Source organism: Rhinolophus ferrumequinum (assembly GCF_004115265.2).
Source record: "Rhinolophus ferrumequinum isolate MPI-CBG mRhiFer1 chromosome 15 unlocalized genomic scaffold, mRhiFer1_v1.p scaffold_54_arrow_ctg1_1, whole genome shotgun sequence".
Classification (NCBI taxonomy): domain Eukaryota; kingdom Metazoa; phylum Chordata; class Mammalia; order Chiroptera; family Rhinolophidae; genus Rhinolophus; species Rhinolophus ferrumequinum.
In genome coordinates this window covers 4360276-4373825 of record NW_022680357.1, presented here as the reverse complement: position 1 = coordinate 4373825, position 13550 = coordinate 4360276, and the positions used below count along the sequence as shown (strand labels likewise).

Below are 13550 nucleotides of genomic sequence, written 5' to 3'. Positions count from 1 at the left end.
CCCCAGCGTGCCCCGCGCCCAAGGGCCCCGCCCCTGAGGCCGCCATTTTAAAAGATCAGGAAGCCTTCGCGCTGGCCGAACGTCCGGCCGCCATCTTGGCGCCGTGGTGCTGGGCAGTGCCGATTGGCAGGGTGGCCGAGGTGGTGGGAGACGGGCAGGCCTCGAGCGCTGGAGAGACGCGGGAGGCAGTGGCGCCATCTTGGGAGTGTCAAAGGCGAGGTCCCCGTGTTCATCAGTCGGGGAGGCGCGGGCCCAGCCTTATTTTGAGGGTATTCGGGACTGGTTTCGCGAGTGTAGGGTACCCCGACATTCCTGGGAGAGTGAATAAGTGATGTGTATCTTGGTCATCGGAGGGGCAAGACATTTCACATCTCAGTGAGACCTGGGCCGCTATACTGAGGGGTCTGACTCATGATTCTGAGGCTCCATGGCGGCCATTTTGAGGAGGTTTTAAATTCTGGACTTTCTGGCCACCGTACGGGAGGACTGACACCTTGTCTCTGCCCTAGCCTTGGGTGTAAGAATTGTTTCATCCAATTCAGAGACGCTTTATGATTTGTAAGGACCTCGGGAAGCTGCTGTTGGGGGTAGGGACTGGGTCGGGCGAGCATCCCGGGAAGACGCAGGCCGAAGTTGGTGCTCGGTTGCCCAGGAGGAGGAATGGCGAGCCCCTTAGCCTCACGGGCCTTGAGCACCTCCCCGCCTCTCTGCGTAGGTGGAGTTGAGCCCCGAAAGGGCCTTGGGACTGTATTTCCCTGTCTAGCCGCCCTTTTACGGGGGCATCGCTACCGACAGCCTATACTTCCATCTTGGCTGTTGGACACTGTCCTGCGTCACCCCAAATTACAGTTAGGCTAGAGCGAGGGGTAGAGGCTTTTTTCTCACTTCCCGGCAGAGGGAGAGCAGCCTCAGCTGCATCGTTGCTGGTGTGTGTCAGAGAAGGCGTGCTACGGCACCCAGAGAGAGACGAGCCAGTGGATGGGCCTGGACGGCGAACAGCTTTGCAGTTGTTAGGGCTGCAACTTGAGAATTCTTGAGAGTGAGGGGACTCTGCTGGTGGCCAACCTCACAGGCTGCTCTGGGCTCAGACCAGCTGGTATTCGAGTCCTTGCTTCAGCGCTGCCTGTGCAGCTTTGGGCAGTTAACCTCACGGAGGCCCAACTCCCTCCTCTTCAAGATGGGAGAAGATCCATTTGTAAAGTTTTTAGAGCCTCTCCAAGAGTTAGCACTCAGTAGACGTTTCGTAAACTCTTAACTAGTTCTTTTTGACTATCCTCTGGCTCCTTGGGAGCCCTCTGAAGGCCCTTCCCCTCCTGTAATTCCTTCTCTGCACCCCAGGGCAGCCCTGGCTCCTTGCTAGCACACCAACCCCGTGCTCATCTCTGCCCTGGGTTCATCCTCAGTCATGGGGAGGTGGACACACAACTGATGGGGTGAATCCTTAGTCCAGGCTGAAGATTTCCTTCTTAATCTCATCATCTTTGTGTACAGAGTTGGAGGCTTTTACATACTGTGTTGCTGAGGAAGGAGAAGGAAGGGATGTGGGTGGTGAGGGCCAAGTCTGCAGCCAGCAGACTTCCTAGAATGAGGCAGGTGAAGGTAGAGTCCATGGGTACAGGGACAGGAGGGACCTCCTGTCCACCCGTGATGTTTGAGCTCAGTACAGCCTGGCTACATCTTCCCGAATCTGGGCTCTATTGCCGGCCAGCATGTAGACACCTGACTTGCTGGGGCTGGCCCAGCTGTTGGTCCAACTCCTGTTCACCAGCTGTGGGGGGGTGTGGGGGGGCGATGGGTGGGGCAGCCAACTCCACCCCATCCTTCTGAGGATCCTGCGTGTCCCCATCCACCTGTGAGCAGACCGCCTGAGTTCAAACCCCAGCTTATTAACTATGAACTTGGGCAAGGAGGCACTGAGCCTCCACCTGTTTTTGCATCCATGAAGGGAGAATACACACTGGACCCCGTTGGGCATTTGGGAGTAAGTATTAATGAGCTAATGCACAGCACAGTCCCAGGGTTCAGGTGATGACTGGTGTCTGATTGTAGTTGTCTGTGCTGTCTGAGGTTGCCCAGCCTGGGGGAGGTGGTGAGTCCTTCCCTTCAGAGTGGGGGTCTTTGTGCACCCCACCATGGTCCCCTTGGTGGGTTGGTTGTAGGAGGTGACTGCAGGCATCTGTGTCATTCAGTGTAGTGGCACACAGTGGGAATGGGGTGGGGGACAGTTTGAGGGGGAGAGCAAGGGCACACCCCATCCCCAGCCCTGGTCTCTATGGTCTTGCTGGGTGTAGGTCCTCCTTCCTGGGTGCTGGTGCCATGACACACAGTGGGAGTCTCAAGATGGTGTGAGAGCTGGCTGGCTGGCTTCTCTGCCCAGAAAGGCCTCCTGGGCCCTTTCTGCCTCAACCACCCAACATTCACTGGCACTCTCAGGATAGAAATCAAGAGAGTGAGTGAAACAGTTTTGCAGAGGGGAAGGTTTATTAAAGTGAAATCTTGATGCATCAAGGGAGCGTGCTCTGAAAGAGAATGGATGTGGCTCCGGGAGGTTGTCAGGTACAGCGGTTTTATACGCCCTTGAGGTTGGGGCCACTCCTTACTCCCTTTTCCCTCCCCAAAGTATGTTAAGGCGGGTCCTACGCTGCCTGCAGTGTACCCACATGGTACTTACTGCATCACGTGTCTCATTAGCGTCTTAAATCTCCACCTAGGGGAGTGTTGTTTACTATGATGATAAGGAAAAGTTAGCTGTAGAACAGCTCCTTTAATTAATGCACATGCGCGACTTGAGAAACTTCCTGGGCCCACTTAATATCTCTCGATTATGGTTCTGTCCACTCATTGTTGCTTATTGGCCAGGGGATATAGCTCAAGGTTTTCCCAGCTGCAGGCTCTGGCTAGGTAACCACCCTGTGTGACCACTCTTCACATAATGACAGGGACCCGCCAAACTAAGCCTGTAGTGTCTCGGCCTGGTGGCCCTTCCACGGCTATTTTTTTTTAACATTGATTAATTGGTAGTAATTATCAGTGACCACTAGTTCTTAGTGTGTCTCTCATTTGTAGAGTGTTTTACAATTACTTTCATGTCCGTGACAGAAAAGAGATACTCAGTGGAATTGAGTCAGTTGCCCACGTTCGAATCTAGCTCCACCTCTTACGTGCTATGGGCCTTAGGGCATGTCACCTAACCTCTCTCTGGACCTGTGGCCCCACCTGCGACATGGGAAATGAGAACACCACCTGGGTGTTTTGAGATCACCTGAGAGCCTGCCTGAGCCTGGTACAGTGTACGTGCTTAGTGGGCAGAAACAGTGATTGCTTTAGCTGTCGACTCTCCCAACAGCCTCAATAGAGGAGGTGTTACCAGTTCAGGATACAGATGGGGAAGTGAGATCAAGTCAGTACTCACGGGAGAGGCTAGGCCGTTGGGTTGTAGCACCACCGACGGGAGCAGATAGGCAGCTAGGAAAACGCCTGCCTTGGCCAGGAGCCCAGCATCCCCTGCCTTGGGAGTTCCCAGGACCACCCTTGCCACCCTAGGTGTTCCCCTCCTGACTGCACAGTCTCCAGCTTGTCGCCTGGCAGGTCAGGTAGCTGTGGTGAGGCCAAGGGCAGGGTACAGGGCCAGCCCCACGCTTCCCCAACCTTGCTAACGGGTGGGATACAGCAGTACAGGGTGCCATGCCAATGAGCCTGCCAGGCCTAGAAGAGCTGCGACATGCCCAGTCCCACGAGACTGCCACACCAGGAATGGGCCGAAAAAAGCGGGAGGGAGAGGTCACATTGGGCTGGGAGGAAGTAGAGAAAGCAAAGGAGGTAATTCATCTTTCGCCATTCTCAGCTGCCTCTGGAATCAAGACCACCTGGGTTCAAATCCCAATCTACCATCTACCAGCTGCGTAACTTCGGGCGTCAGTTTTCTCGTCTGACATGGGAAAACTTACTTCACAGAGCCTTGGGAGAATCCCATGAGACCGTGCAGCAGCGCCCTCCTTACAGTGTCTCGGAAGGGCCTAACCGGGAAGAACTGATTTCTTCTTGTTCACTGAGCTTTCCTTTCCCTTCCCTTCCCAGCTCCTGCCCCTCCCAGGTTGTGCTTCAGAAACACTGGGCTCTAAATGGGATCCAAGGCTGAGGAAGCCTGGCTCCCAGGCCCTGGCTTGTTCCCATTTCAGTGCCTTTGGAGGTGTGCCTGGGCTGGCCTCAGGCTGCGGGAGGGATGGGAGAATAGCCAGCATTACCCAACAGGGGCCCCCTGGATCCCACCGCAGATGTGCCCATAGCCTTTTACAGGCTGGCCTGCCACAGCCATGCCATTCTGGACTCCCGGTCCGTAGCAGCCAAGCTCTACCCCAGATGGACGGCCCTCAGTTGTGGGGGGGAGAGCAGCCTGGAGCTTCTCGCTGCCCCAATCCATACACACCCTGCCCAGCTTGGCGTGCAGCAACTCTGCATCGACCGCCTCGTGTAGCTACTTTCTCCCCTGGGAGAAAAGAAGGGAGAGAGACGAGGCTTAGGCTTTTGTGGTGTCAGCTGCACTCTGGCCTGCCCTGCCCGACTGCGCCTTCAATGATCGTCTTTCTGCTCCCCCTTCACCCACTGCTGCTGTCAACTCCAAAGATTAGGCTTTGGACTTGCCAGGTTTTTTCTCACTTTCTTGTTCCTTCTGCTTCTAGAAACAGCTATATCTACAGGGATGGGTGATCCTTGGCCTGGGGATGAGGAGATGGCAGGTCCCAGTCACATGAACGTGGGTAGGAAAGCTATAAAGGATGTAGGCCAGTCTCCAGATACAAATGTGGGGGGTCCTGGGCCGTGGGGTTCCAGACAGGGCTAGGACACAGCCCCGGACTCACCATGGGCATGGATGGGGTAACAACAGAAACAACACACAGCGGAAGCTCCTCCTGGTCCCTCGCAGGCAGAGGGCATTATACGCAGTGGCCTGGACTCTTGAGCCTGGTGGAGGCCCACCCCGCCCCCAGGCACCTCCATTACGGTGGGGCAAACTCTAGATTTGTTTCTATCGCTGTGTAACTAATGACTACAAACATAGCAGCTTAAAACAACACAAATTTATTAAATCGCAGCTCTGGGGGCCAGAAGTCTGGGTGGGCTCAGCTGGGTTCTCTGCCTAAGGTCTCAGCAGGCCGACATCCAGGGCTTAGCCTGTCAGGTTCTCGCCTGGAGGCTGGGGGAAGGATGTGCTTCCATGCTCAGCTAGGTGCGTGCCGTCCCCAGATGCAGTGCCGTGCGGCTGTAGCACGTTTCCCTTTCCCTGAAGGCCATCAGCCAGGGCTGCCCTCAGCCCCTGCTTGCAGTTCCTTGCCACGCGACCTGCCCCCACCTTCAAAGCTAGCGATGGACAGCCATCTCCTTGGTGGTGCCAAATCTTTCTCCACTTGAATCTCCCTGACTTCCTCTAGAAAAAGGGGCATGCAGGCCAGACCAGGCACTAGTTTGCTTGCCTGTATCTGGGTGCCAGGCCCAGCCCTTGCTGCAGCTGAGGAGGGTAAATGAGCAGGAAGGGGAAGGCAGAAGTGTGAGACTCCGACACATGGGTGGCTTCTAGACGAGGGATGACAGCTTGGATTTGGTGAGCTCCAAGGAAGAGGCAGGGATGGACAGATGGACGAATGGATGGCCCCTTAGCTTTATCAGGCCTATGAGCCTCAAGTCAGAAGTGGATGTGCAGGTCCCCAGATGGCCCAGGTAGTTGAGGACCTAAGTGTCTGACTCCAGTTCAGTGTCACCACATCAGAGGCTGAGGCAAGCCTGAATCCAGGGACTGTAAATGGCCACATTGGTATAGACACCTGGACGGTTGGGCAGGGCACAGCCCTTGCCCCAGCTCACCACGCCCACCAGGACCCAGCGCCCAGACTTCAAGCAGGTCAAGGGTCCCCCGGAGTCACCCTGAAGGAGAAAGGTGAGCTTAGGTGGCAGCCGGCTGGAGACTATGGCAGTCCTAGGGCCCCAGTCCCCTGGGGGTGCATCTGGGTTAGCGGCCAGGACGCTGAGCCTGGGGTTGGTCCCTCCTGCGTCCTGGGTTCTAGGGAGGTAGGGTGCTGGGCACAGAAGTTTGACTCCAGAGGTTCCAGGCACCTTCACGCACCTGGCAGGCATCCTTGTGGCCCTGGATATAGCCAGCGCACAGGTTCCCCGGGAGCACTATGTGCTGGGCAAGGGGCACATTGGTGCCAATGTGGTAGAGGCGGTCACAGGTGTGCGAATCCAACAATGGCACCCTTGCTCCCTGTAGAGGTCGCCACTCTGGAAGTGGCACTGAGGGAAGAAGGGAGACGTGAGAGAAAGCTGAGAAAGGGTGTGGCAGTAAGCAGGGGTGGGTGGGAGAAGCCACACCTGAGAATCTGACCTGCGGGACCGGGATTTGCTTTGGGTGCCTGGAAGTGGAGGTCGTACTGGGTCCCAGATAGAGGCAGTGGGGGGTTCTGGGTCAGAGGGAGGTATAGGAGGAACACCTGGTCCTCTCCCCCGACCCCCGGGCCCCGCCCTCTGCCTCACCTCCAGGATGGAGGCTGCCCCAGCCAGTGACCCAGCACGGTGTACCGGGTGGTGGGTGGGCCCCGGGCTCCGGCAGGCAGACAGGCTGGACTCGCGCGCTTAGGGGCACTGGGCGGCGCAGCTGCAGCAGCGCCAGGTCGCCGCGGGCCCCGTCCTCGAAGTAGTCCGGGGGCAGCAGCACCTTTCGCACAGGCACCGAGAGAGCGCGGGGCGAGGCAGGACCCAGGCGCATCGCCCCGAGGCGCACGCGATACTCGGTCGGCAGCGCCCGACTGTGCCAAAGGAACGGAGCTACTTACAGCAGCCCTTCCTCCCCGTCCCACAGGACCTCAGTCCCCGCCGTCCCACGGGAGCCGCCACCGTCCCCGTGCCTCCGCCAGGTGATGCCCCACGTTCCCTGGGCCTTGCTCCCCAACACCACCGTGTCCCCCTAGCCCGAGCCGGGTGCCTTGCCCGCAGACCTCCGGAAGCAGTGCGCTGCCGTCAGCACCCACTGGGGGGCGATGAGCGAGCCCCCGCACACATGCGCCCCGCGGTGCTGGATGCTCGCCTGCCACGGCCACTCTCCGGCCCCGGCGTCCTGGCCCCCCACAATCCGACTGGACACACGAGGTTGCCCGCAGACTGCGAGAGGACACGGGGAAATGCCAGGGTGGGCGGAGGACCGGGAGCCTGGGAGGCAGGTGGGGGCGGGGAGACAAAGGGCCAAGGTCAGGGAGGGGTTGGCTCCCGGGTTGGGGATGGGGATGGGGACCCTGAGGCTTCCTAACCTGCAGACTCCAGTGTCCCAGCAGCTCCTAGAGGAGGAAGCAGGGAAGGGACTAGATTACGGATTTGGTGTCAGATAACAGGTTGAAGAGGGGGGAGGTCAGATTAGGAAGGAGGGTGGAACATATTTTATCCACTGACCTGGTGCCAGGCTTTTTTGCAATGGGTTACCTGATTTAACCCTCCCCAGAACAATGTGAGGTGGGGACTTATACCCATTACGCAGATGAGCACATCTCGCCCTGGTTTGGAGAGCCCAAGATTAGTGACAGAGAAAACGTGAACCCTTGAAGCCAAGATTAGGGTGCCCTGTAGTGCTCTAGGGGAACCAGGCCAGAGAGCGGTGAGGTGAGACATTTGGTAGCCAAGGTCCCTGTAGTCAGCACCCATAGTCCCTGTCCCCCCTCCCTCCGCCCCCGCTCACCCAGCAGAAGTAGGAGCAGGACCTGTAGGCAGGAAACCCCCCTCATTCTGTTTTCAAGACTGGGCCGGTTAAGGGTGGCACTGCCCAGGGCTTGGAATCTGGTGGGAGCCTGCAGAGAGGAGGGGAAGGTGCTAGCCCAGGGCACTAGCCCCCAGAGGCCCTTCTGTCTTCCCTCAGCCTTTAATTGGTCCCAGACATAGCCCCATGCCCAGGCTCTATCTGCTTTCCTCAGCCCAGGCCTCAGGGACCACCCCTGCCCCCATCCCCTGTGAGATTTGGGCACCGTAAGTCTCCAGGTGAGCCCTGGAGCCCGGCCCTTTCCCCACCCTCTATTTCCAGTGCCTGACAGTGTCCCCAGACCGCCCTGGCAGCCCCTGGACCCTGTTCTCACCCTCACAGCCTGGCTCCCTTCCTGCTGACTGGGCTGGGGGAGGACATGGGGGCTTAAAGGGCCAGGAGAGGGCGGGGCCTGGAGGGGGTAATTAAGGAGGCCAGGGCGGGGCTTCAGCTTCACCTGTCCTGTCTCAAACAAAGATGCTTTGAGAAGTGCTTTCGAAGTGGCAGGAAAGGGACACCTGTATTTCCCAAAAGAAGCCTGGTTTAGGCCAAGGTGCTGAGAACTGGGGGCAGGAGCCTGGGCCCAGCTGAGCAAGGGTGTTGCGGTGGGGGTGAAGGGGACGGGGGCAGGGAGGGGAGCCTGGGGTCAGGCCAGGAGGCCCCCAAGAGGATCCTTGGCTGCTCACCTCCAAAACTGACCCTGGCTCCTGGCTTCTTGCAGTACCGGCGTTTGGGGCATCTGAGCACTATTGTTCCGTGCAGAAATTCTGGCTTGGCCAGCCCCACACTGAGCCCCGACCCCAGGACTAGCCAAGTGCTCTCTGGACCTGGTCGCTTGTGAGCTGGGTGATCCCGCAGTCCTGTCACTTCAAGGAGCACCAGTTTCCTCACTGTGACAAGGAGGAAGGGAAGTTCCAGCCTCACAGAGCTGCGGGTCAGAAGGTCACCACCCCCAGTCCACAGACTCACTTTTCGAAGCTTTGCACGGCCAGCTGAGCAGGCTGGCTCCACAGGTGTGACTTTTAGGAAGGTGCAGGCTGACCTGCCACGGCCAGCGCCTGCAAGGGAGTCTTTTCTGCCCACGACGAGTGGGTGGATGTTCAGGTGGCCACATGGCCCTGGGATGGACAGCCGGACACATGGCTGAGTTGCAGGAGAAAGATCCACCTGCGAGCCATAGCCTACTAGGGAGCGCTACCTGAGAAACTATGAGAGTGGTCGTGCTGTGGAAGGAGAAGGGAATGCTGGGGGCCCTCCCCACGTGCTCAGCAGGCACCCACTCCTCTTCCCTGGGCCCATCAGTTACCTGGGAACAACAGTGAGTTCTCGAATCCTGGGCAGAAGAGATGAAAAGATGAGGCACCTTTTACGCTCTGGCACAGGTGTCCTGCATAAGGAAGCGCGCGTCCTGGGCCCCTTACCTGGAAACAGCATGTCTTCATCTTGGAACTCTGCCGGAAGGAGAGAAGGTGAGCTCTCCTCGGTCTCCGTGTGCCCCATCCTACCCCACCACCCCTAGGTCGGCCCGCAGCTCCAGCCTGAGCTCACCCTGCAACTGTAGTTCCACTCGCACCAACAGCTGCACCAGCAGCAGCACCCCGACCTGAGCACCCATGGCCTCCTCTCCCGCTGCTTGGCGCCCCCTCTGTTTCCGCCTGCTTTAAGGCCCAGCTGGGGCGCCCCCTGGGGGAGAGGGAGCAGTGGGAACCCTGGCTGCCACCTTCTCCCAGCTCTACCTCTCTGGGTCCAAGCACTTGTGGAAACATCAGACCTCACAGCACCCCAGCTTTGAGCTTCTCTCGGGGCTGGGTCCCCAACTACACCCCTTGATATGGCCCCGGTACCAGTGCACCCAACAATCCCTTTTTGTCTGCCACCCTGGGACCCTGGCTGCCCCCTTTTCTACCCTCTCCTCCTTCCAGGAAGAGCTGAGGCCCTGGCCCCCAGCCAGGACTCCCGTGAAAGCACATGACGTCCTCATTGAGTGTCCATTGGGGAGCTAGCACTGTGTCACCTCTGTTAAAAGTGATGATCCTTTATGGGACCCACAGAATAAAAATTGGCCTGATTTTGACAACCCAGAGGGCTGTTCACCTCCCTGTCTGTCTGCTATCCTGTAACAGGCCCCACCTAACTGCACAGAGCATATGGGAAGCTTTCCTTTCTTGTGGGCAATGTTGCAAGGCACCAAAGTTAACGAGCTGGCTCTTCAGTCATAGATGTGAATGGACAATGGAGCTGGGTTCACAGGACCACCCTTAGAATCAATGGTTCACAAGAAGGATTCACAGAACTCAGAAAAGCTGTTACACTCTGGTTATGGTTCATTACAGTGAACGGATTACAGGTAACATCAGCAAATGCAAAAGGTGTAGAGGACAGAATCCAGGAGAGGCCAAGTGCAAGCTTCCAGCTGTCCTCTCAGTGGAATTAGATGGACAGTGCTGAATTCTCCCAGCTTTTATGTGTGACAACACACGTGAAGTATTGCCAACCAGGGAAGCTCATCTGAGCCTTGCTGTCTGAAGTTTTTATTGGGGTTCCATCACATAGGCATGGAGTGCCCATGTGACTGACCTGAGTTCTCAGACTCCAGGCCCTCCTGAAGTCTGACGGGTACAGCGTAACCCAAGGCCCCACCATAAATCACATTGTTGGCATCAACTGCCTGTAGTGGCACAAGGCTCCAGGGCTACAAAAACACTTTTTAGGCAGGACATTCCAAGGGCTCAGAGGTCATTTCCTAGGAGCTGGTCAAGGACCAGTCGTTTCTTTGGACTGTGCAGGGTTTGAACATCTTAGGCCTGTTCAGTTAACCTTTTACTGTACAGCAACCAAGATGAAGAAATGTTCAAGGAAAATGTACACATGCACCAGAATGATCCATTTGAATAAAATGAACTGACTCCAGAGAAAACTGAGATAATACAGGGAATATCAGACAACTTGGAAAATTCTAACTGGTATCCTCAGAGAGTTTCAAGAAGTGTTTCCAAGCATTAAAGAAGAATTATATGGGAAAAAGCAATCAGAATAAGAAAGAATGTTTGAAAATTTAAAATATTGCTGAAGTAAAACATTTTAGCCAAAGGGCTGAATAATAAAATGGACATTACTAAAGAATGAATTGGCAAACTTGAAGATAAAGTAGAGAAACATATTCAGAACTTAGAGCAAAAATTTTTTTTAATTTTTTTTTTTTTACTGGTTGCCAAATGATCTTTAATTGAAATAGTTTCTTTTGTAGTTCTTAACTAGCTGGGCCTTCCACGGCACCACTGTTGGATGTCATCTATGATGTCATGAGGGGGCAGCCATCAACATTGCAGCCCACAGACTGGGCAGTCCCTAAGATCTCTTTAATGGTTCCAGAGAGTTCTCTAGCTAAAGATTGGGGCCGCATCTATAGGGCGATGTTGACAGTCTCATCAAAAGTGGTATTTCCGGAGGGAGGGGGTGGTAAATGAGGGTAAAAGGGACCAAATATAAGGTGACGGAAGGAGAACTGACTCTAGGTGGTGAACGCAAAATGTGATATATAGGTGATGTGTTACAGAATTGTACACCAGAAATCTATGTAACTTTATTAACAATTGTCACCCCAATAAACTTTAATAATAATAAAAAAGTGATATTTCCACTGTGCTTAATGTTTTTCTTGCTTCTTTCCATTTCTTGGCATTCTTTGAGGGCTTTGATGATCAGGGCAGAAACAGAAGGTACCACCTCAGTCTGGCCCTGTCTGTTCTGAATGGTCAGTTTCACTGTTATCCTAGACCCTTCTAATCACCGGTTGCTTTAGTGATGACCTTTTTTGGAGACAGACCCAGGGGGCTGATCTGGGGGGCCAGGGCAGATGTGGCACCAGCTTCCCCACTGGTGCACCTCAGGTATACAACTTTGATCTCATTGGGGTCAAACGTGGTGGCATGGTGGAGACGGCTGGTGTTAAATGCACCCGGACTCAGGATGACCGGAAAAAGTTGCACCTTGGCCTCCTCCGAGCCAAAAGCCGAAAGCTAGAGCAAAAATTTTAAAAGGACTGATTCCATGAGAGAAAAATGTGGAGACGTGGAGAGATCTAAAGATCGGTTCTATATTGATAATTGTTTAAACTGAGTGACAGATGTAGATTTTTTTTTTTAAAGATTTTATTGGGGAAGGGGAACAGGATTCTTTTGGGGAACAGTGTGTACTTCCAGGATTTTTTCCGAGTCAAGTAGTTGTCCTTTCAATCGTAGCTGTGGAGGGCGCAGCTCAGCTCCAGGTCCAGTTGCCGTTGTTAGTTGCAGGGGTCACAGCCCACCATCCCTTGCGGGAGTTGAACCGGCAACCTTGTGGCTGAGAGGACACGCTCCAACCAACTGAGCCATCCAGGAACTCAGTGGCAGCTCACCTCAAGGTGCCGTGTTTAATCTTAGTTGCAGGGGACGGAGCCCACCATCCTTTGTGAGAGTCGAGGAGTCAAACTGGCAACTTTGTGGTTGAGAGCCCACTGGCCCGTGTGGGAATCGAACCGGCAGCTTTCGGCGTTAGGAGCACAGAGCTCCAACCCCCTGAGCCACCGGGTCGGCCCAGTGATTTACTTATTTATTTATTTATTTAATACTCATCAGCATTTGTGTATATTTTTAAATTTCCATAATAAAAAGTGTTTCAAGTAAAATAAAATAAAGGATTGAGAAAAAACACAGACCAGACCAGGCTCTAGAATCCCCATCAGCAGACTTGGTGTTGATTCCATATACTCCAGGTTTTGTTCTACAGCTGTGTAAACTGTCCTAAATTGTGTAAGTCTGAAGGTAAAGAAGTATCTCGTCCACTTTGTATATTCCTAATGTAACATGAGCAGAAACTGGGAACGTACTAAACACAACACGGGAAAGGCATTTCTGAGTCAAATACTTTGCTGGGTGTCCTAGTCCACTTGAGTTGCTACAACAAAATACCACAAAGTGGGTAGTTTATCAATCACAAACATCTTTTTCACAGTTCTTCGGCTGGAAGTCTGAGATTAAGGTGCCAGCAGATTCGGTGTCTGGTGACGGCCCTCTTCCTGGTTCAGAACTATTGCCTTCCACTGTGTCCTCACATGGCAGAAGGGGAGAGGAGGCTCTCTGGGGTATTTTATAAGGGCACGAATCCCATTCATGAGGGCTCTGCTCTCATGACCTACTCACCTCCCAGAGGCCCCACCTCTGAACATACCATGCTGGGGGTTAGGATTTCAACGTATAAATGGGGGAGGGGGACACAAATGTTCAGACCATAGCACCGGGGCTGTGACTATTTTACTTCCTCAGTGTCACATTCAGCAGGTGACCTGATCCTGTGAGCACAAAAGGGGTTATTGAATGGGCCCGAATTCTAAGCAACACTCATTGATGATGATGGTAAGGACTGTTGTGATGTCTTTAAATCAGATTTACTGTGAAATGCACGGGCTCTTCCATAATTCTGATCATCTAGGAGTTCTCAAGCACAAGCTCAAGGAGGCAGGATGTGCCTTTATCCCCACAAAGTATCAGTGAATCATAAAAAACTTTTGTAGTCACAAAAATCGATAATACTGTTAATAGAATTAGTTCACTTTGTTTTTTGCAAGTATTCCAGCAAGTATATTCCCACAAAGGCAAGTAAGTTAAGAAATTTAATTATTTTGTAATTTCTTTCTAAATGTCTGTTTTTCATTTTGTCTTAATTTAAAAAATATATTGGTGAAGAAATTGCAAATAATAGGAAAGCGTCTGTGGACTATCACGTATCAGATAAT

General features: G+C 54.1%; 1 protein-coding gene and 1 pseudogene across 1 annotated transcript; both read right to left on the bottom strand.

The window, feature by feature from the left end:
* Nucleotides 1-5300: 5300 nt before the first annotated feature.
* LOC117019404 (serine protease 33) lies at nt 5301-8150 on the bottom strand. The gene is made up of 7 exons (XM_033101057.1): nt 8112-8150; nt 7721-7829; nt 7299-7325; nt 6990-7152; nt 6529-6800; nt 6119-6288; nt 5301-5919 (listed from the first exon to the last, which is right to left on the bottom strand). Exons 2-7 carry the CDS (start codon nt 7764-7766, stop codon nt 5761-5763), a joined length of 837 nt encoding a protein of 278 aa, XP_032956948.1. The 5' UTR covers nt 7767-7829; nt 8112-8150; the 3' UTR covers nt 5301-5760.
* Nucleotides 8151-8424: 274 nt separating this feature from the next.
* LOC117019405 (60S ribosomal protein L12-like) lies at nt 8425-11804 on the bottom strand (annotated as a pseudogene).
* Between the last annotated feature and the right edge of the window lie 1746 nt (nt 11805-13550).